Source organism: Urtica dioica, chromosome 11, assembly GCF_054948205.1.
Source record: "Urtica dioica subsp. dioica isolate 48M chromosome 11, U.dioica_male_clone48M_v1_H2, whole genome shotgun sequence".
NCBI lineage: Eukaryota > Viridiplantae > Streptophyta > Magnoliopsida > Rosales > Urticaceae > Urtica > Urtica dioica.
Window position 1 is genome coordinate 18,287,552 of NC_142766.1, and position 23,355 is coordinate 18,310,906.

At 34.4% G+C, this 23,355-nt stretch overlaps 3 protein-coding genes across 3 annotated transcripts; 1 reads left to right on the forward strand and 2 right to left on the reverse strand.

The window, feature by feature from the left end:
- Positions 1–173: 173 nt before the first annotated feature.
- Positions 174–955, reverse strand: LOC149381936 (CLAVATA 3/ESR (CLE)-like protein). The gene is made up of 3 exons (XM_089630640.1): positions 672–955; positions 528–595; positions 174–443 (listed from the first exon to the last, which is right to left on the reverse strand). The coding sequence occupies exons 1-3, from the start codon at positions 799–801 to the stop codon at positions 366–368; spliced, it is 276 nt and encodes a 91-aa protein (XP_089486766.1). The 5' UTR covers positions 802–955; the 3' UTR covers positions 174–365.
- A 4,907-nt stretch (positions 956–5,862) lies between these two features.
- Positions 5,863–6,947, forward strand: LOC149381937 (Pathogenesis-related thaumatin superfamily protein). The gene has a single exon (XM_089601056.1). The coding sequence runs from the start codon at positions 6,008–6,010 to the stop codon at positions 6,755–6,757; it is 750 nt and encodes a 249-aa protein (XP_089457182.1). The 5' UTR covers positions 5,863–6,007; the 3' UTR covers positions 6,758–6,947.
- Positions 6,948–12,366: 5,419 nt separating this feature from the next.
- Positions 12,367–18,205, reverse strand: LOC149381938 (P-hydroxybenzoic acid efflux pump subunit). The gene is made up of 3 exons (XM_089600754.1): positions 17,350–18,205; positions 14,752–14,919; positions 12,367–14,164 (listed from the first exon to the last, which is right to left on the reverse strand). The coding sequence occupies exons 1-3, from the start codon at positions 17,902–17,904 to the stop codon at positions 12,401–12,403; spliced, it is 2,487 nt and encodes an 828-aa protein (XP_089456880.1). The 5' UTR covers positions 17,905–18,205; the 3' UTR covers positions 12,367–12,400.
- Between the last annotated feature and the right edge of the window lie 5,150 nt (positions 18,206–23,355).

Below are 23,355 nucleotides of genomic sequence, written 5' to 3' on the forward strand. Positions count from 1 at the left end.
GACTCAAATCTCAAAGAATTGAATGGGATACATTTTGGATCTGATGGGCTCTGATATCGTATATCATGTTAAATACCCACAATTTGCGGAAAACTTTGTGACCTCAAACTTTTGCTTGTTCCCATTCTCTTTTTTATTGTGATCGGCACTTTTATATTCTTTCTTTCTACGCGTAAACAATAAATAGTTTGTCAATAGAAACTCAGAAATAGAATAAACTATTTAGATGTGGATCTTTATACAAACATAGAATGATAAGCTTTCCAGCCTGAATAGAAGTGTGAAGTAGTGTTAAACTGGAGAGGAAACTATAGATACTAGAGTCCTATTGTCATCTTGTATACCACTCTCTTCCATCAGCCTCTTCATTGCCTAGTTGGCGGGCGGTGATTACCCACCGGGTTCGGTGTCGATGGCTGTTTATGAATCTTCTTATTGCCAACCTATTTGAATTATTTAACACATTATAGAAAAATAATTGATAAACAAATGGAATTAGTATGAAGAGTGTCTCGGTTCTGACTTACCCAAGTAGGGAAAGCAAATCTAGTTCCAGTCTTAAAGTTTGGTTGTGCCGGCTCAAACTTGAAGTGACCTGCTTTACCAAGTTATGTTTAATAAAGCGTTGACTAAAGAAAGAATGTTTATACAATACATATATAAAGCTTTGCCTGGTTCGGTAGCTTGAACTGTGAAGCTTGAGCAATGCCATTGTGTGGGCGTGAGAAGAAGGCACGCCAAGAGAAGAAGATGGACGATGAGACTCTCTCTTCCCGCCATGTTGATCAGCCTTTGTGCCATTGTAGCCCGTTTTATTGCCACCAGATAAAGAGATGATTTCCACACAGCACGTTATTTGTTTTGTTTTTTCTGGGGTAATTATAGCCAAACTTGAATATTTGGCTGGAATATTTTCCAAATAAGAATGAGTGATTCAGAATCCAATGCGCTGCTGGATATTGTGTTGGTGAGGAATGGTGATTTTGTGAGTTGACTTCGTATCCGGTCATGATTGCCTCCATGATGGTTGTACACAAGAACTGCACTACAAGTGCATGTGTTTGTTGGTCACGCTTAACGCTATATATATCATGTATTCTTGTCTTTTTGTTCTCTCCTTCTATCACTCTTCTATGTCATGATTAATCCCATGCTGCTTTGGCTTATGATTCTGTACTGTTTTTTTTTTTTTCGCTGATGCTAACAAACACAGGGATTTGTATTAAAAATATGATTGTGGTTGTGGTTATAGTGCTTGTATGAAGGGGACACTAGAGCTGGGCATGAGTGAGTTGTACTCTACTTTTTGTAAATAGTATTATTATTATTAGAAAAATAACAGCTTTCTGAGTGGAAATTTTTTCCAGGATAAAGGGTGTTGTGATGATAATTCAATGCACTTTTGGATCTGCTTGGAAATTTTTTAATACGTCCAGACCAAAGTGACAAATTTGTCGGCCTTGTTTAACTTAATTCAAGTGTAAATATCATATATTTCATGTCTGATATTATATCTATATATTTGAGTTTGAAAAAATGTCTATCCTTGTTTATTACTAGATTACCAAGTAAAAAAATTTAATAACAAATATATTCCTTCATGCTTCATCTAATTTTTCATGGATTTTTTTGTTAGAAAATTTTGAAAATAGAAAAACTATTCTCGTACACAAACATATTTCACTTTTTTTTTCTCATTCCTTTTTTTGAAATTGTTAGCGATATTTTTGTACGCAAGTGTACGTAATCGCTCAAGTAGTAAATCGTAAATACGAGTCGATCCCACAATGGACTAAGTTAACCGAAGAAGTAATTAGCAAGTAACGAATTGAACTGAAAGCCAAAGATGATGATTATTAACTAAAAACTCACAAATGAATAAAGGGTATTGTAGCTAACTGACCATTCTAAAACATAAAATTGTAAAGTAGCCATCGTTTAGATTATTTTTGTTAATTAGCCAATACCCTTAAAATATTTCCGCCCATTTACACAAAATTGTTGCTCGAAATAAGAAGATAATAAATAAAAATAAATGTTAATAATAACTATCCTTTAAACAAGGCAACAAATCAGCCAAATTATTGTTTTCATCCAAACCAGAAAAAATGCAGAAAAAATTCATGAAAAAGATGAGCAAGTCACGAAATACAAATGATTTAGGATAATTCCCAAGTCATATGTTAGAGGTTAACACTATACTAAACGACTATGATGTGAAAATGACTTTCATTTTTTTATTTTTCTACTCGAAAATATTTTATAATATATTTCCTTAAATATCTTCGAAAAACAATTTGAATTCCAAGCACTAAATAATGCAAAAATTTAAGAAAACATTGGATTCAACATTACTGATCAATAGAAATGATGTACACAATAAGTTCTCACCTAATTTTAGTGGGATTGTGTGTAGTTACTTGGGTTGAAGGCTCTCTGCTTGTAATGGTATCTTAAGACATAAGTCTCTTGCACTCAGGGACGAAGCCAAGAATCTAGATTAGGGGGGCTAATTTGCAACAAAAAATTCAGGGGGAACTGATTTGTAAATTTTAAGGATAAAAAATATAAAAATAAAATAAAAAATGGACAAAAAGTGCAAAAAAAAAATTGAGGGGGGCTATAGCCCACCCTTGACTGTTACTGGCTTCGTGCCTGCTTGCATTTGCACGTCGTTATGAACCTTTCACAATTTGGTAACAAAAATTACATTCACCATATCCATCCTCCATTTCGCATATTTGTTTTTATATAGAATTTTTTAGACCGCCATTTTTTTTTTTGTACAACTTTGGTTGAAGGTTGGTCTACCGCCTCTTCTTATTATTCTTCCTCCTCCTTTTTTTGGTTTTGGAATCGTGGATATTGATCTTGATATCATTGATTGGGGTCTTGAGTCCATTAAACTTTGAAAGTTTAGGTTGTTGAAATTACGAGAGCTAGAACTTCGACAAGAAGACAAAGTAAAACTATATATATTTAGACTATATATTATAGGTTTATAACTATAAATAAAAACTATAATTTATAACTATATAAAAAATGATGTAACTATATATTAATAGATAGTACGAGGATTCGAGTGTTTTCAAATATTTAGAAATGTTTGAGCTGTGAAGAAATAGGTGTATAATATAAATTTTTTTGGTTAACTTTTTTAAAATTATTTAGAACTCTATTTTACAAATAACGGTCATTTAATATGAGCCGTTAGATCTCAAACGGTTTTAAATCTAACGGCTCAAATTTAAAAGAAAATTAAGTCTTCTCCTACGAAAAAGTGTATTTTGAACTATACTGTACATTTCGAGTTCTCACACCGGACCAAGGATTCTAGATTGGGCTCCCCATCAAAATTAATCGGAACCGAAATTAGAAATTTCTAGTTTCTTTTCATATTTATTTGTAATTGGAGGAACCCTAAGAAGATAGATCAAGCTCAGCGTTGAAATCAGAAATAGCTCGGGATGCAAAAAAATATCCACGTGAATGGAAGGTGGAAAACCGAACTATGGCCAACATAGATTTGATAGCTCGTTGACTAGATGTATCCCAATCACAAAACTAAGCTGCGCGTGTATTTATTTCATTAGAGATAGCAGTCCAAGCCTTTTCGAAAAACTAGTTGAATGACCGGTCCAAAAACAAAGCCCAAGTCAATCTTGTGCCAATCTCCTTTGAAGCCCAACAATCAAGAAAAAAATGTCTTATATTCAATTCTCCACATTTCATTAATACATATTTTTATAGAATTTTCATTGTTCAAACTTCGAAAGTTAGGATTACTATGTTAAGTAGATTTTCAATATGAAAATCCAAAATGCCAATAAGCACCTCGTAAATCCAAATTTGTTGGAATTCGTAAGAACTTTTCGATCAAATAAAAAGTGTACAGTACAGGAATTAGCATTTAGTAGGAATTGGTGATACACAAAAATCACTAATAAAGGTATGTGTTGCCATTTTGATTAAAATGAAAAAAAAAAAAAAAAAAACTCTAAGTCTAAGTCTAAAGAACCCAATGATTTAAGACAAAGAAAGATAAATCATTTTAAAATAGGGAAAAAACTCTTAGCTCAATAACAAGAGCTAGTTTAAATAACCCAAGCTTGCTTGGGCCAAGTGGTAACACCACTCTCCTCCCAATGGGAGGACGCGTGATTGAATCCCAGCGGGCGCAATGTCCACATTTAATTATTTTTGGGGTGTGTTTGTGTGGTTCTAGAAATATATATTTATATTTGTTCAGCCTCTCACATTTGTAAATATCCGATCTTGTATCATTGGCTACTTATAAAGCCCTCTCTAAAAAAAAAAAAAAAAAAAGAGCTAGTTTAAATAAAAAAGGGTGTGACCAATTTTTTTTAGAGTTTGGCATAATCTTTATAGAGAGTAAACCGTTACAGGTTTGGTTGGCCCAAAGAGAGATGTGATTGATGCACATCGACTCGACGCTGCGACTTCATCATTGTCAATATCAATGTCATCATCATATCAACCACCGCTTGATCAGATAGCCGCAATATGGGTCATTAGAAATCTCGTTGATATGATGATGACATACATGTTATCCTTATGATTCCTCCATAATAACATGATTTATGAAACTCGCCATGGTTATTTACAAACTACGACGATGCTACAGCCATGGAAGTGATTAGTGATCAAATACTTTAAAAATTGAAAGACTTTCATGCCTACCTCTCTATAGGCAAAACACTTGCCTCATAGGCCTATTCTAAGTATTTTAGGCCACTTCGCTTTTATAAATACCTCATCACATACACGCGTGAGGTAAGTTTCATCAAGCTTTTCGAAACTTTATTTCTTTTTTACCTCATTTTTTCTCTCTACGATCTAGATTTGAAACTCAAACCTCCATCTCACATATAGTAATCGTATGAAAGCGCGTCGGGAGAAATATCTCCGTATTACTCTAGTGCACGTTCTTTTTTTTTGTCATGTCGAGGACAACATTAAAGTGATTATTTGCATCTCTAGATCAAATATATTATAATTATTTACACGCATTGAGCTTTTCTATTTGCATCTAAATTCTCTCAAAGTTTATGTTTTATATATCATTTTAATGCTGTTAATTTATGTATTAAGAGTCAAGACCAAAATCGTTGTACAAAATATATTTCCGAACCCAGTTAGCACTTTGTAGTTTCTACATATTTTTTAACTGCAAAACAATTATATTTGAATTCTGAAATATTCAAAAAATTAATATCGTTCATCCGTGACTCTGGTGCAGAAAATGTACAAGACTTTTATAAAATAAAGTCAATTAAATTATCACGGGATACGTAGCAGGCCCTCTGAAACTTCGCAGGTTTTACCAAAACCTGCAGTAAATAACTAAATATCCAGGGACACACATGTTATATTTAAATTTTTGTCTAATTTTTGGCGCCCACTGTTTTCAATTTGAAATAAAGCTTTAATAACATTATGTCATATTTAAAATATGTTATTGAATAAAATATTCAAGTAAGAGGCATATTTATTGAGCGAATAAGGAAAAGTACAGCCGAATATTTTTTGCCTATATAATCGATTATCTCTTTATATTCTAACATCTCGCTAAAAAAAAAAAATTCATTTAACCGCGGTTTCTCGTCAAAATCTCGTTCGTTTATTACGTTGTTTGAATATATCTTTCGGCGTATGAGATAAACAAAGTAGTTGACTGGAGAGTTGACCTTAATTATCTTCTAGTAAAATTCCCACACACGAGCAAGTTCGAGAGAGAGAAGGGTAGTTCGGTCCTCTTGCATTTGAGTATTTCTTCTGACACGTATTTCAGACTTGAAAAAATAAAAAGAAGCAATCATGCCATTGATGCCACCTTGCCACGCAACAAAGTGTCCAAACAAACTCAAACGACACCTTGCTCTCTCTCTCTCACTCTCTCTATCTATACTTGACTCTCTCACTCTCTCTCAATACTTGACTTTCATCTCTCAATAGTCAATACTCGACTCTCTCTCTCTCTCTCACAATGGCAAGCCTCTCTCTCGTGCTGGCTCTCGTCGTGGCCGTGTCCTCCGTCAGCCACGGCGGCGCGACCGACATGATCCTGACGATAGTGAACAACTGCCGGTACCCGGTGTGGCCGGCCATCCAGCCCAACGCCGGCCACCCCGTGCTCCAGAACGGCGGCTTCTTCCTGGCCGCCCTCTCCCACCGCTCCTTCCCGGCTCCGACCACCCACTGGTCCGGCCGCGTGTGGGGCCGCACCCACTGCCACCACTCCGGCCCCGACCGCCTCTCCTGCGCCACCGGAGACTGCGCCGGCCGCCTCGCCTGCGCCGGCGCCGGCGGGCACCCCCCCGCCACCCTGGCCCAGTTCGCCCTCCGCCACGGCCCCAACGCCGCCCTCTCCTCCTACGGCGTCAGCCTCGTCGACGGCTTCAACATCCCCATGACCGTCACCCCCCACGAAGGCCACGGCGTCTGCCCCGTCGTCGGCTGCCAGTCCGATCTGCTCGCCACGTGTCCCCCCAGGCTCCGGGTCTCCGGCGGGCCCCACGGCGGCGTCGTCGCCTGCAAGAGCGGCTGCGAGGCCATCGGCTCCGACGCGCTCTGCTGCAGGGGACACTACAACAGCCCCGCCACGTGTCACGCGTCGGAGCACTCGCGCTTCTTCAAGGACGCGTGTCCCTCCTCGTTCACCTTCGCACACGACACTCCGTCGCTGATGCACGACTGCTCGTCGCCGCGTGAGCTCAAGGTCATTTTCTGCCATTGATGGACGTCACGACGTGTCTTCTTGTGCGTGAAAGTTTGTTGTCGTGTCGCGTGTATGTGTTTGCTCTGTTTTATTAATTTCTAGTTTGTCTTCTGTATTGTGTCGTTTCGTGTCGTGTCGTGTTTGCCAATTATTAATTAATCCGGATGCTGTTATTTATGAATTAATCCCGTTCACGCCTTAGTTTTTATTTTTGTTTTCTTGTCTTTATCAGTACTCAGTCTCTACTCTCTAGATTTGTCTACATCGTTTGTTTAAAACAAAAAAGTCATACATGCATCGTAATTTACAAAAGCTGTTTGGTTTTCAAAATTTATCATTATTAAAGAACATGCTATCGTAATGTCTACTTTTTGGGGCCTTTTTTTTTAACAATAGTCGGATGAATATCTTTAAGGAAAGCTCAGATTAATCGTATGCTTTAGCGACTTCGTATTTTCATTGCAAAGGGTTTGAGTACTGCGAATTTCTGATGATGATGGATATCTAATTTCGTGAAACTTCATAAAAAAAAAAAAAAAAAAAAAAGTACTGACACTCCCGGGGGTGAGTCACAAGGAAACTAAGTAGCATGATATCATTTGTCGCAGTATAGGATATATCATTGATTGAATAGCGACTCAACAATAAGTTTGATGATTTTAAATTAGAAAATATATAGACATGGTTTCCGTTTTGGCGCGCCACATCCAGATGTTTTGTTTGTATGTAAATTGTTTTTTTCTCGAATATTCCGTATCTTTGATAATTACATGTATAACTGTGCATGTCACATGCATTAGATACCCATAAAGCGTGTTTTTTTTCCCCTTTACAGCGCATTGTACTTTTTGCTCTCTTAGCTTTACGCCTTTACCCCACCTTCTTTGCCTCGTTTCATACACATCAAATTCAAACCTGACCATTTTGAAATTGATTTTTATTACTGCGCGACTCATTTCCAATAGATCCCTCTAGACTTGTTTCATCTTTGGAGTTTCAGTTGTCCAATAGTGTTACTAAAACTAAAAAAAGAAGTCGAAATTTTAAATAGTGGTGTACTTAGTTTGTTACTAATACAATTTATATCGGGTTAAAATTACATAAATAATTTCCTAAATGCCTCACGTTGAAACATTTTTGCAATATCTCACGAGTTTAATATCCATAATAAAAAAATGCCTTTGAAATTAAACTTAGTCTTAAAACTTAATACATATTACGTAAACATATATATTCTAGGTTTCAATCGGCGAATATTATCTTCCTTCTATCGCCTCTAACGAGCTAGAAAATAAACTTTTTTAAGGCGAAATCTTAAGCTTAAAATAAGTTCATAATAGCAAATGAACGAAGTATTCTAAAAATAAGGATGAGGTTAAAAAAAATAAAAAATCGAGGTAAGCCATGTAATTTACCATGTTTAATTGCAAAGTGTGGATTTGGGCTTCATGTCACAATGTAGCCATGGTACACGTAGAAAAAAGAGGTACCAAAAAAAAAAAAAAGGAGACGAAGTGAAATGTTAAGAACATAGGTATTTAGACACGGTTGTTAGATTTTTTTTGAGCAATAGATTTTTGTTACATATAAAAGTTATTATTGTGAGAAAAAAATGAAAGACACGTAAAAGTTTTATGTCCGTTGTTAAAATTATTATTTAATTTTTCGATACATGGCAACAAACTTAAAATTTTTTTTCCGAAAATGACATAAACTCAATAATTTTTTTTATTTATTATCAAAACACAACAATAAAACTTACCTTTTCGCGATGAGTAATGTCCAAAAAATACAATGTCTGAGATTTCGAACACTGATCATGTATGAATCTTTCATTTTGTCTAAATCTAACTTCAAAACTACTCTCATAAAGTTCCCACAAACTTGTCAAGCTTAATCTTCCGTATTATTTTTTAATACGTTTTTTCGATTACATTCAAGGATGCGTGACGTAGGCGGACTTGGTCACGTATCTTGTCTTGATGGGCCCAAAGTCACTTTTCTAAGGTTCGGGAAGTACAATGGAGATAAGAGCAAGAGCCTGAATAATCGTGAGTTCCAGAAGACCTTAAAATTTTGACTAAAAGAGGTGGAACCAACTCTTTTGAAGCCGAGAAAGAGGTAGCACTTTGGGGCCTAGAGCCGAAATGTCCCCCAATCCATGGTTCTAAGGAGAGATTATGAGTGCGGTGGTGGTTGCTCTTCATTCAAATTCACGCCGAAAAGTTGAGTTTGTTCTTCTCTCGGCTCCACACTGGGAGTGAGTTTGCTCTTCTCTCGACTCCACACCGGGAGTGAGTTTGCTATTCTCTCGACTCCACACCTGGAGTGAGTTCGCTATTCTCTTGACTCCACGCCGAGAGTGAGTTCGTTCTTCGTTTGACTTCACGCTGGAAGTGAGTTCGTCTCCGCGATTTCCTAAGAAAAGAGAAAGCGTGAAACGTGTCGGTGAGATTTTTCTCTTATTAAGTGAAGAACATGATAATCGATTTATCGTACGTGCTCTTGGACACTTTTAGAGAGAGAAATGTAATTTGGCTTGAGCTTGATTAGCCTTGGTTTTGAGAGAAATTGTGTGAGGGAGATTAAATATTTATTCTCCCATTCTAAAGAGAATGAAAGTAGATTATTTCTCTTTTTGGTAAGATATTATGTGAGTGGAGTGATTTTCTTCTTCTTTTTTTTTTCCTCAAATATGTTTGTAAGAAGAAATGATGAGAGAAGAATGAAAGAGAAATTTGATAGGGGTTTGCCTAGGTTTTTTTTTTTTTTTTTTTTTAATTTCTTGGAGATAATGATATGAGGAAGTGGGGGTATTTATAGAGTTTTAGAGGTGTGTTGAGGGTTTTTTTAGGTGTTTTGAAGGGCCCAAACCGAGATTTAGCTTAAACGTAGCCCAAAATGTGTCAAGGGCGAGTAGAATCGTGAAAAAGTCGTTGGGCGGGTTGGTTTGGTCTTGGGCGAGAAGAAATTCATCAAGGGACGAGCATGGAGCTTTTTTGGGCGAGCGAGAGGGCATGTGGGAAGAAATCAGGCGCGTGGTCTGGCGCGTGCGTGATGGCCAGCAGGAGGGTTGGTGGGCTTTGTTTTGGAGCTTAGTGAAAATATGGCCCAACAATATTTTAATCAAATGCATTAAATATACATCTTTATCTTTGTGTGTGAATTTTGTGTAATTGCTTGTGTTATTGAAAGATAGTTTAGGAAATTTCCACTGATACCGGGTTTTTTTTTTGTTTTTTTTTTTAACTAAGTTTTTTATTTATTGCTGATTTTTCGAGAAGACATGGCAATTTATACAATTTCATTGCACAAAATTAATTTAGTACTCACTTTATATCATTGATTTATCATCATCCGTAATTTGTGATATTTTAATGTTTGTTGTATTCCTTAGTTTTTATTTTATGTCCTTTATGTGCTTCAGTTTTTCTAGAGTTTTAATTTATGTATACAAAATAAATACAATGTGATTAATATTGATTTGTTAACCATGTATCACTGGTATTCTAGAATTGAGTTTTTTTTTTTTTTTTTTTTTTCTCACTGTCGTATGTATAGATACTTGTTTATATATATACAAGTTGAATGCCCGCGCTTTGCTGCGGGATGTTTGACATATATAGATGATAAACGATTCTTTGAAGTATTTTATTATATTTGTTTTGTGAAGATATATATGACAGACTAAATATTTATGAATATATGAATTACTCAAAATTATTTTTTAAAACGTTAATGACATGTTCGTTATTTTTATTGTCATTATGGAGAGAAATTTGATTTTAGAGATGATTTTTTTTCTCGCCTTAGTTTTTATTTTATGTCCTTTATGTGCTTCAGTTTTTCTAGAGTTTTAATTTATGTATACAAAATAAATACAATGTGATTAATATTGATTTGTTAACCATGTATCACTGGTATTCTAGAATTGAGTTTTTTTTTTTTTTTTTTCTCATTGTCGTATGTATAGATACTTGTTTATATATATACAAGTTGAATGTCCGCGCTTTGCTGCGGGATGTTTGACATATATAGATGATAAACGATTCTTTGAAGTATTTTATTATATTTGTTTTGTGAAGATATATATGACAGACTAAATATTTATGAATATATGAATTACTCAAAATTATTTTTTAAAACGTTAATGACATGTTCGTTATTTTTATTGTCATTATGGAGAGAAATTTGATTTTAGAGATGATTTTTTTTCTCGCCTTAGTTTTTATTTTATGTCCTTTATGTGCTTCAGTTTTTCTAGAGTTTTAATTTATGTATACAAAATAAATACAATGTGATTAATATTGATTTGTTAACCATGCATCACTGGTATTCTAGAATTGAGTTTTTTTTTTTTTTTTTCTCATTGTCGTATGTATAGATACTTGTTTATATATATGATGTAAAAAATATACGTTCTTTATTTTTCCATATTCTATAGACATTGTAAAAAATTAATATATACACTATACATATATGATGTAATTAAATTATATTTTCTTGGTAATTTTAAAAACTTAATCAAGTTTAAGTATATTTTACTGATTTTATACATACATTTTCTAATCACAAATCTGATCAAATCATAATCACTTATAGCTAGAACATCTTATATATATATATATATATAAATATATATATATATATATATATATATATATATTAAATGCTATTCAAATTCACTTATAACTTGAAAAATACGAAGTGTAACTGAAAAATACATTAAAATTTAGATTTTGATTACACAACTATTTGTGCATGAAATTTGATTGCACTAGATGAGATTTGGATGTATGATCGACTTAACTTTCTCTTACTATTTAAAATGTTCACGATGGATATCTAAGCATTTAAAATTATAAGACAATTTTAATGTGAGAGATAAAAGATTAGTTTTAATCTTAATGATTGAGGTTTGACATAAATATCAGCTCCCTTCTAATTATTTATAATAATACACGAATCGACATACGTGTATTTACGTTTATTTATTTTATTAGTAAAAAAAATGATCATGCAACGTCATTCCATTTAATCTTATTACTCTATTTAATTTTCAGTTAACATTGATACCCATGATTTTCATCATTTTTTTTAGTATGAGAAATATATATGAGTGAATAAAATAGCAAGAAAAAACGAAAAAGTGAAAAATCAATGAATTAGCGAGATAATTTTTCTGTTATTGTGTATAATTTCTTAACTTTTAAATATAAGATGTTATAGAGTCTAAAGTATTATATCGGTAGTCAAATTTATACTTTAAAAACATCACTAATTCACTACCTCACTAAGATCAAACTCTAAACCGCATACTTGAAAAACATTAACTATTATAGGTCTATTAATAAGCACCGACGTTCACATTTTACTATATTATATGTCATATAAACCGCGAGACTCAACTAGTTTATACGTAATATGTTGATTAGTTTTAAATGTTGTCTTTTTTTTTTTTTTTTTGGTAGCTTCAATCAAGTGTTGTCAATGTCACGTGTGGTGGACTCAAATTTATTATTGTTTTACATTGTCGCAAATATAACATCTATAAAAGGATTACATGCAATTATCATTAGAAATTGAGGGCGGAAACAGAAGAAGAAAAATTAGTGTACAGCAGATCATGATTAATCATGTTATTTTATTTTTAACATAGCTTTATTTCTTCAGAGAATTTATCATACACGAAATTTCATTCAAATTAACACGGTTGGTAGGATTTTCCCACTGAACGACTTCCTTGATTGCAACTTCAATTTTCTTCGTCTCTCTGATCAACCCATTCAGGCAAAACCCTAGAGCACTTAACCCCAAAACCGCTTGCCTCTTTGCCTCTTGATAATCATCATCACGATCATCGTCGAAACTCGACTCGTCGTCAATCTTCTCAATCATCTCTCTGGAGTGTTGGAGATAAGAACCCATGACCTTGTCGATCTCATTGTCGTTGAGCGACGAAAATATTCCTGTCGTTTTACCCATCTCAATGTCGTTTTTTGAGTTCTTATTACTTTTATCGTTGCTCTTCTCAACTTCTTCCTCTAGAGCGGCTAAGGACTTCACAAGGCTGATTTCTCCAACGCATTTCACCGAAGAGCAAACCAAGTCCTTGAAACCCTCAAGACAATCGTGACCGTCCACCAATAGCGACTCGTGATCTTCTCGGAGAAACCTCAACGACCGAGCAATGAAATCTAGAAGGTCAACCGTCAGGGTCAAAGACTTCAACAGCTTACCGTACGACTCGCCAGCGAAGGGCAAGAACCAGAAGTTCGGCTCAAGCTTAGCTTCGCCAACGAACTTTCCGAGCTCGTTCACGCACATCCTCAGCTTCTTCCTCTCATCCTCAAACTCAGCCACGTCCTTTTCGCGCAAAGTCAACGCGTTGACGCAGTGGTACAGCGCGTCGAGACTCCTGGACAAGTGAGTCTTGGAGAGAGTAGAAGCTCTGACCGGCTGAAATATGATGTCGATCATGATCGAGCACGAGAGACCGATGAAAGTCTCGACGATCCTCGCCACGGCGAACTCGCTGGGCTCGCCGAAACCTTTCCGGCCGAGAACGAGGATTGCACCGATGACCGCGGAGATCGCACCGGCTTGTCCGTACATCTTGCTCCGCTGGAGGAAGCTCGTGAAGACGAGCCACGGAAAGAGAGAGAAGAGTCTCATCGGCAAGGACTTTCCAAAAACGAACCACACTAAGACACCGTACACAGTCCCTAGCACTGTCCCTTGGGCTTTGAGATTCGCCAATCGGAACGTCGCGTCTCTTCCGGCGGCGAGGCTTATCGCCACCGGAAGCCCGGCCCAATAACCGTCGGGTTTACTGTAAGTGAGCCCAAAGAACACGGCTAGGCCCAAAGAGAGAGAGCATTTGAATGCGTACACTAGTCTTTGGGTGTCGTAAGTGTAGGTCAAAAGGTGCGTTTTGATAGAGAAAGAATTCTCATTATTGTCGGTTTTTGACGTTGGCTGTCGTTTTTGGGTTTGAGTCTTTTTCATGGGTGTCGTTTTGGTGACGTGTAGGGCAAGCTTCATGCAGAAGAGGAAGAAGAGCGAGGGGACAAATGAGTCCTTGTTGTGCGTTGCGATCTCCGGGATTTGTTTAGGGATTTTTTGCTGAAAAGCCGGATTTTCGAGCTCGGTCGAGTCGGGGTCGGTGCTGATTATCGTGTCGTTGTGCAATATGCCTGACCCGAGATTGACCATGTTGTTCTCGACGAGTCTCAGGAGTCCGATTTTGAGCTCCGTGTCTTCTTCTTCGTTTGAGACGATTGTGGTTGGAAACGAAGGAATGTTGGTCAATGCAATCTCAAGCCCTCGTAGAGGCACTTCTAGCTCTTGCATTCTTTCTGCTGGGTTTGAGATGTACCTTCGTTTCAGGCATTTCAGTGGAGGTATTTCCCAATGCATGCTTCCCTATAAAAAAAAAATTTATATTATCGTCCTCGTTAATTTATACAAAAAATTAGAAAAATAGCAAACTTAAACGTTTGATATTGCTAAATAGCCAAGGTTTGGTAAATATTAAGTAAATAGCCATAAATGATGACGTGACTTAATATGGCAGTGACTATTTACTTGATATTTACGTTTGTAAATATATAAAAATGACTATTTACCTACTATTTACCAAACCTTGGCTATTTAGCAATTCTCAACGTTTAAATTGGTTATTTTGCTAAATTACCCTAATTTATATTGGGTGATTTAGCTAAATCACTAATTTAAAGTAACAGACATACAAAATGTGTAATAAAATATTCAAAATGTGTAATAAACAAATTTCAAATATATATTTTGTATAAATTACTTATAATAATTGTCAACAAAATTTATCTTCTTGTCAAAAAAAAAAAATTACAACGTAAATTTTAACTATTTTAGTGAAAAGTATATATTAAATGGTTATTTTGTATAATTTTTTCATTTGTAAGTCATATTATGCATGTTATGCGTAGTTTAATTGTATTATTATTGACTAATTATGTACGTAGTGTTCTTACTTGGAAGCGTTTGACGGCTTGTACAAGTTTGGTTCCGATTAGTGCCAAGTTCTTTGCTTGAGTGGTTGACTCGAGAGAGGAAGCATCGTCATGAGCACAAAAGGCTGTCACTAAGCTTTTAAGTCTCTGCGAAGCGTTTTCAGCGAATTCGTGGCAATTGTGTTTCACCTGCAACATTAGAGTGGCGATCAGTGGTCAGATTGTGCATGATGACGTGTATCTAAGAACTCTGATATATATGTACAAACAAGTCAACATCCGTAGTGATCTCCGTACGTACCACCAGTATCATTACTAAGCTTTTTCTTTTCTTCAGAAAATAATAACGTTTACTTTAAGTAGCTAACAAAGTACGATTATTTTTATGTTATAGTATATGATATTTTAAAGGTAGTGAGTGCCGACTAGACGATCACTTTACGCGAATAGGATTGTCGATATTGATATGACATTTTTATTATAATTTACACCCACACATATGGCAAACTTCGTGGGTCGTTGTGCACTAATATGTGGTCGCATAAATTTGCAACCCCACTCAAAGGTGGGAAAAACGTTAGGAAATTTTCACAGCCACTTATTTAATCTATTTAATTTAAAGGTACGAAGAAAACCGGCATAAATATTTTAAAAAAAGTTTGAAATATAAATTTAAATATTTTTTTTCGCTGTAAAAATATTTAATGTTAAATTTCAATTGCATTTGATAAATATAGTTAGTTAAATTTGACAGAAATTCACATAACAGTTTTAGATTAAACATAATTTAATCTTTTTTTTTCTAAAAGTAATTAAGCATTAACCATATCATTCCTATAACAAAATAATTAACTAAAAATAACTTTAATATTATATTGAAAGATAATGATACCATTAAAACGTTTTTAATATTAAAGAAAATTAACTAAGCATTTTTCTATAAAAAAGAATATTATTCATGCTTGATTAATTTAAATAAATAAATATAAAATAATTTTAATAATATTATTAATGGCTAATTATAATATAAAATTTGTTTATAATTAATTTTTTATTATTATTAAAATGGTATTATTAATTTTTAGTTAATTTTACGACGGAAAAAAATGTTAAATCATGTTTAATCTGAGACTGTCACGTGGATTTCCGTCAAATTTAACTGACTTTGTTTGACAGTGCAACAGAAACAGTACAGCAAAAAAAAATATATTTAAGTATATGTTTTCGAAAACATTAAATATTTATACCACAATTTCCTCTTTAATCTACTCTCTCTCCAATATATTTAAATTTAAAATAGGGCTCACTAGATATATTCTCATATGAAAACTCAAGTTTTGTCATATAATCAACCTTTTAAAAAAAAATTAAGTAAATAACCACAAAAATTTATTAACAAAGCCGAAAGACATTAATAGTTGTAAATATTCGTTAATAATTATAAATAACCATTAGACTTAAAAGGCATAAATGAAATGTTAAAATCGTCTAAATAATCATTAACAAATCTCTAAATTTTGGTGATTTAGTTGCTCAATTAATTATTTGAATTATTTTAATAAAAAAACATTAATAATGACGATGGACGGAACTTGTACTCGTGATTGTACAATATTCAAAAGCGAGATTCATGATGAATCTAGCATCTTTAAATTTGTGGCCAAAATGCCAAATGATACAATAACTTATTTGAATTATATTAGCATCCAATCAAATATATTCTCGTCATTTAATTGATATAGACTAAATTTGGTGAGTAATGACAACGTGAGGGACCTCTGTCCCTATTTTACTCCATTTGAAAGCAAAATATGATAAGTTGATATACAAGAGGACTGGGGACTTATTTATCAGCCATTGTCCTTTTCCAAAAAGTCACTTAATCTAACTACGTATACGTCACCATATTCACCCTAAAACAACAAAAATGATACTAATTCATTGAAAGATTGACTACTATATGTACGATAAAGAATGACGTAATAATTATTAAAAACATTATTATTAAATAAACTGAACTAATGAAAAAATGATAGGGGCTCAATTTTTTTTATATTTCCGTTTTTATCATGAAGAGTCAAGTTGAACATGCAATTTGTATATTGGCTACAAGTACATTAAATCCGTCCATTTCAAGATCAGTGCATAAACGCCGAGCAGAATAATTTTCTTTTATAAACGAGAAAACTGTTGTCTAGAAATATGTATATGTATACATCAAACTACCTAAAGTCTTGACCAAAGTAAATATAAGTGACAACAATAGCATCCGTAGTACGTGGAGCCATATATAAGCTACACATATATGCCATGTTAATAAACAAAGTTATCACCTATATTCACTCCGTTACACAACCCAACAAAATCTCATTTATTGCACCCTTGATCATCCCATTCATATCTATATTCCTTTTTATTAGTCAATTAATACACATACATACACACGTTACGTAAGCTACAAGATCTCTGTCCTCAGCCAATTCTGTTGGGTTGCGTCATATTACGTTTGAAAAGCCCTAAAAATATATCATATCTGGCTATCTAGTTAGTGACACTATTTTACGTAATAGTTTACTCTTCATGCTCGATGTATATATATATATATAGAGAAAGACATACCTCTCGGCAAGCGAGGCGTGGGAAGGGAAGCAAGAGAGCGAGGACACAGGCGAAGATTCCGACGGCGGTGCTGACTCCGACCCGGACGGTGTGCATGATAGGCTCGGTGGTCTCGCGGTGGATGAAGGCGATGACGTAGACGAGCACGATCTGGCCGAGCGCGATCCTCTTGGCCACGATGTGGGTCGACTCGGGGAGAGCCACCACGAAGGCCCCGAGGGCCACCGCGAGCGCCGCCACGCCACGTGTCATCCTCTCGGGCCCGATCAGCCAGAGGCTCAGCGCGGCGGGCCCCAGGCTCTGCGCCGTGGCGTAGAGGGCGAGCCACGTGGCGCGGACCCCGTCCCCGAGCGAGGCGTCGGTCACGACCAGCACCACCGTCACGTACGAGAACGCCGGGAACCCCGCCAGGGCCCGCACCGGGGCCGGCCCGTAGAGTGACGTCACTGCCACGATCAAGCACGCCACGGCGGTCCTCAGGGCCGCCGCGAGGCAGCCCCGCCACGCCGCGCGGGCCCGGGCCTCGGGGAAGACGATCGACATCGAGAACGCCATGGAGATATAGTATAGGAATGATGTTGAGAGATTTGTGTGTTGTTTTGTGTTGTTGCTTATTTGTTTATGTGTGTGTGTATTTATATATATATATATGTATATATTGTAGTTTGGAAGGAGGAGAATGGTGGTCAAGTAATTGAAACCACGTGGAAGGCTCTAGTGGGGCCGCAATGGGTTTAATGGAAACTTAGATCACTTTAGTTCGGGTATTTTGTAAACATATATGAATGTGATTATATTTTGCTATTATATTACTGGCTAGCTAGGGTTATTATGATGATGACGGTGGCGGGAAACAATGTAGTTTTTATTGGTAATCGATTCATTTATAATACACTGCCACGTTCTATTGTTAAATAGGAATATCAATTAGTACCTTCTGTTTTGGGTTTTGAGTTTGACGTAACACTGACATATCGATCTCAGTTTAAGCATTTATTACGCAAAATTCCTTATATTAAGCACGATTACAAATGATCTTGTACTCAATGTTTTTGTTTTTACTTGGAACATTTTTTTAATTATCAAAATAACCTTGCTCGTTATTAAAACATGATACATTAAAATAAAATTTTGATAAATAATCAACATTTTGTTAATTTTATAAAAAAAATGTCATTAACATAAATTAACAGTATATAAATATTCAAATTATGACAAAAAAATTAACAGAAATTAACTTGTCACATCAGATTTTGTGGTTATATTTGAAATATATTTCAAATGTTGGCTAAATAGCAATGTTAACGTTTCAAGTTGTCTAATTATATTTTTTTTTTATCTACTTTATCTATTATATAAGTAAATAATTTCTTTGTTTTATCGTGTGAGAAAATTCTTCAAGTATGAATAAATAATTGATTGGAGTAATTTATGATAAAAATGTCAAAGTGTGGGGAGAGATGATTGTGGTGACATAGATGTATATAACTGATATTTTACCTAATTAGAATGATGACCTTTTGTTTTCGATTACTTAAGGGTCATAGATCATATCTTATCGATCAATGCTTCTCCATATATTGTGCGTGCTTATTAGTACGTACACACATTTATAGAGTGACAGAAATAAATATCGTATATATTGACGTTGCAGAAAATAGTACATTTTTGTGTTTTTATGAATGAAGTTGCTACTATTTCAAAGCTGACGTTAGGCACATGACCAATTTCTTCAACTTATATACCACTATACTCCACTCGCACACACTCACAGAGACACACTGATACACAGACAATTATATTATTATTTAATTATATAAATTTCACTACTCCAAAAAAATAAATTATTTGAGTATGAGTTGTTTTTTTTTTCTTTTCTTGATATGTCCTCTAAAAAAAATTGCGTTACTATAATTTCTGGATGTGTGTGTTTATATATATAATATCAGCATATTTAATATAAGGATACATACTTATGCATATACGATGGAGCCAATATAGGCCTAAGGGGGTTTAAGTACCTCACTTATTAATGTTTTTCTTAAAGGTGTGAGATTCCATCTAAAATCAAGTTTGGTAATTAGAGCAGTAACCCATAAGCTTTATAAAGAGCCCAGGATCGTAATACTCAGTCGATGTGAGACTATCCTTGATACACCCTCTTACGCGCACAGGCACAGGCACACATTGGCACAGACACTGGAAGCGTGAAGTATAGGCCCGATCAGGTAACCCACAACCGAGAATGGGCCCCGCTCTGATACCATCTTAAAGGTGTGGGGTTCCATCTAAAACCAAGCTTGTGGGCTACCTGATCGGGCCTATACTTCACGCTTCCAGTGCATGTGCCGATGTGTGCCCGTGCCTGTGCGCGTGAGGGGGTGTATCAAGGATAGTCTCACATCGACTGGGTATTACGATTCTGGGCTCTTTATAAGGCTTGTGGATTACTCCTCTAATTACCAAGCTTGGTTTTAGATGGAACCCCACACCTTTAAGATGGTATCAGAGCGGGGTCCATTCTCGGTTGTGGACTACCTGATCGGGTCTATACTTCACGCTTCCAGTGCCTGTGCCGATGTGTGCCCGTGCCTGTGCGCGTAATGGGGTGTATCAAGGATAGTCTCACATCGACTGGGTATTACGATCCTGGGCTCTTTATAAGGCTTGTGGGTTACTCCTCTAATTACCAAGCTTGGTTTTAGATGGAACCCCACACCTTTAAGAGTTTTTAAAAAAAATTTGTGTGCAACTTTTTTTTTTTTTGTGTGTATTTAATATATAAGAATATATATTCATATACAATATAAATATAAAAATACACTATACATATTTAATACTTTAAGTTAGCCTCCTAATCTTTTGATTCAGGCTCCATCATATAATATATATCGAAATATATATATATATATATATATATATATATATATATGCAATGTTTTTTAAAAACTATAATTTATCCTTTTAAATATGTATATAATACTATTTCTTGATCACGGTCGTGATTCGTACTTGAAGGTGGCGCAGCCACCTCCATGATATATACAGGACTTGTCTACATGAATTAAACTACATGTGCTACATACATATCTATAATTAAATTTATATATAGCTTCCATTTATCTTAAGGGCTAAGATAAGCAGTTTTTAATTATCTCTCTTTTCTTTCAATTTTCTGCTTTATTTTACTGAATTTCATATGCAGCTATACATATCCATTAAAGATGATGATAGACCAATTAGGTCAAGCGGCTTTTGTTTATTCTGTTTGTTGTAATTCCTTTTTGTGTAGTGCCATATTCATCAAGGTTGAAATGACATCGTTCGTTAGATGTATACACATATAGATATATCTTGGAACTTTTCGATTTTAAGCTTTCTTTGCGTAGAAAACAAATCGTATGAAAGTTTTAGCGTAGTGACAAAAAAAAATGTGAAATTCATTGTCTGACTCTGCAAATGCTGGAGAAATATATAGACGTCTACACATATAGGTCTCTGTCTCCTACAAGTTACTGTATATATAGTATATACTATGTGATATTCTCATGCTGCTAATAATTTCTTGGCGTTTATTGGACGAGGAATATATATATATGGTCGTGCGTTTTATAGTATATATACTTTTCATGTAGCTGAGAAAAAGATTAGGACATAATACATATACGTAGTTAATTAATTAATTAATTAAGCCCCATTTATGAAATTATATAATGCGTCGCTCAGATATAATTAATAATGTCAAATGCGTAAAAACTTACAAAGGCAAGCTTTTTAGGCCTAATGATCAGTTTACTAGAAACAAGGGGCTCATCCAAAACAATAAGACCAATCAATTAAGTACAGTCTTAAACCAGACAGAGAGATAATTAAGCCTTAAATTAATTGTGCATGCGCTCATGATCCGAATCTAAAAAACAAAAAAGATTGCAGAATCAGAGGTTAACGCAAATAAAATAAAAACTTGCCTTGCCGTTTTGAAGATGATACAAACTTTTAATATATTTTTAAATGTACTATTTCCAAGTATATAATAGAATCTAAGTGGGGTTTTCCTAGATTTCCACCCAATACTTGTGCTCTAATTAATGTTTACACGAAAATTTGCTCCTTGAGGTGATGGAAGGGCCAAGCGGTGAGCTTTGTTTTGGTGCATTTATCAAATAGAATAGTGCACAAATGAAAATAATTAATAATTGAAAAGTTAGTTAAAAAGCTATTAAAAGCCTCTAACCCTTGTCTCGTCATTCTCTTGTATTTCGTAGAATCTATAATGAAAGAATTGGAATGCAAATATATCCATGCTTTTTCTTTTTCTTTTTGCTTTCTTTTTTCGCAGCCTATATAAAATATTGCCTTATTATTTCATATTTCAGGTACCTAATTTTGCTTACGTACTTGAAATTGAACAGTGAAATCACTGATCACGAGCTGATGATGATGATCATGCTCTCTAGTGCTTTAATTCCATGTGCACCTGGAAACCCACTCTTTGTATATGTGCGCTGACATAAAAAAAATAGTTTTAACTTTTAAGTCCTTAAGAAGCCTTTTCGTTGAAATTAAAAACAAAAAATGAAAAATACTAGCTATCCACTTTTAATTATAAATCACACGTTAAAAAGAGAAAGAAATTAATATGATTTATAAAGTTCATAGACTTTTTCATTTTCAATTAGACTAAGACAGGAATTTAAATTAAGGTGAAGTAATGTGCGAATTATTTTTTTCAAAAAAGATTGATTTATAAATTTTAAACGTAAAAAAATAATAAATTGACAAAAAGTGTACAAAAAAAATGAAAGGAGGCCATAGCCCTATTGGCCATCACATGGCTTCATGCCTGCTCACATGATACTATACGTGAAATCAAAGCCCAATAAAAATCAAACAATTATCGAATCCAATCGTTAAAATTCAACCCAAAATAAATGAACGCAAAGAACTGTCATCTTGAAATGACATATAAAGAATCTCACGTTGTAAAAAAATGAGAACTAATAAGAATTTATAAAGACATGAGTTATTTTATCTCATGATCAATTTATTTAGAGATTCATAAATATGATAGTATTTCACAATTACTATAAAAACTCTAACGGCGGATAGCGTTGCTCTAAGAGTAACTTGGATTATCCATCGTCGTGGACAAATTAAAGTTCCACAATAATTTGGACAATTAATTTTCTTTTATACAAATAAATTAAAAAAATAAAATACAATAAATAATATTATAGTGAGAAATTTTTAGAGTCACTTACGTCAAATTATTTTGTTCAAAAATGTTAATTAGTGATATAAGATATACATATAATTTATTTATTTTATGAAATATTACAAGCGAGCAACTCTTAACATTATAGTGCTTTATCGACTTATATTAGTCAAAATATATTCATTTGTGTTTTTGAAAAATATTCATTTGTGTTTTTGAAAATAATAATGATCCAATTAGAGACGGACATCTAATATAATGAAAGTTAATAAAAATTTGATAATATCTAGCTAGCTGCTTTATTTATATATATATAAATATATATATTTATATATAATTTGGTGGGATCCTATGTAAGAGAGTGGTCTACTTCAAATATATGTGTGTGTGTGTCTACTTCATATGTGGTGTGTGTGTGTGTGTGTGTGTGTAGAGTGGTGCTTATGTATTAATTAGTTTGTCCACTTTTCTCCTACATGATATATTATATGATATTCGTAATATAATATATGTATCTTTATAAAATTTCCCATCAGCTCCAATTATATATATATATATATATATATATATATATATATATATATATGCGGTCTACTTCGTATGTGGTGTGTGTGTAGAGTGGTGCTTATGTATTAATTAGTTTGTCCACTTTTCTCCTACATGATAAATTAATTGATATTCGTAATATAATATGTGTATCTTTATAAAATTTCTCATCAGCTCCCCGGATCCCTTCCATTACTATGTAGATATGGTTTAAAATATCGATGCTGATACTTATATAGAGATTT

Bases quoted from the DNA above. Each gene is read 5' to 3' on its own strand.
- LOC149381936 (XM_089630640.1), bottom strand. From the start codon at position 801: ATGGCACAAAGGCTGATCAACATGGCGGGAAGAGAGAGTCTCATCGTC. The intron at 596-671 runs GCAAAGCTTTAT...TTGGTAAAGCAG, and splicing joins AGTTCAAGCTACCGAACCAG to GTCACTTCAAGTTTGAGCCG. The intron at 444-527 runs GTAAGTCAGAAC...TAATTCAAATAG, and splicing joins GATTTGCTTTCCCTACTTGG to GTTGGCAATAAGAAGATTCA.
- LOC149381937 (XM_089601056.1), top strand. From the start codon at position 6,008: ATGGCAAGCCTCTCTCTCGTGCTGGCTCTCGTCGTGGCCGTGTCCTCC.
- LOC149381938 (XM_089600754.1), bottom strand. From the start codon at position 17,904: ATGGCGTTCTCGATGTCGATCGTCTTCCCCGAGGCCCGGGCCCGCGCG. The intron at 14,920-17,349 runs GTATGTCTTTCT...CTAATGTTGCAG, and splicing joins CACGCCTCGCTTGCCGAGAG to GTGAAACACAATTGCCACGA. The intron at 14,165-14,751 runs GTAAGAACACTA...TTTTTTTTATAG, and splicing joins AAGCCGTCAAACGCTTCCAA to GGAAGCATGCATTGGGAAAT.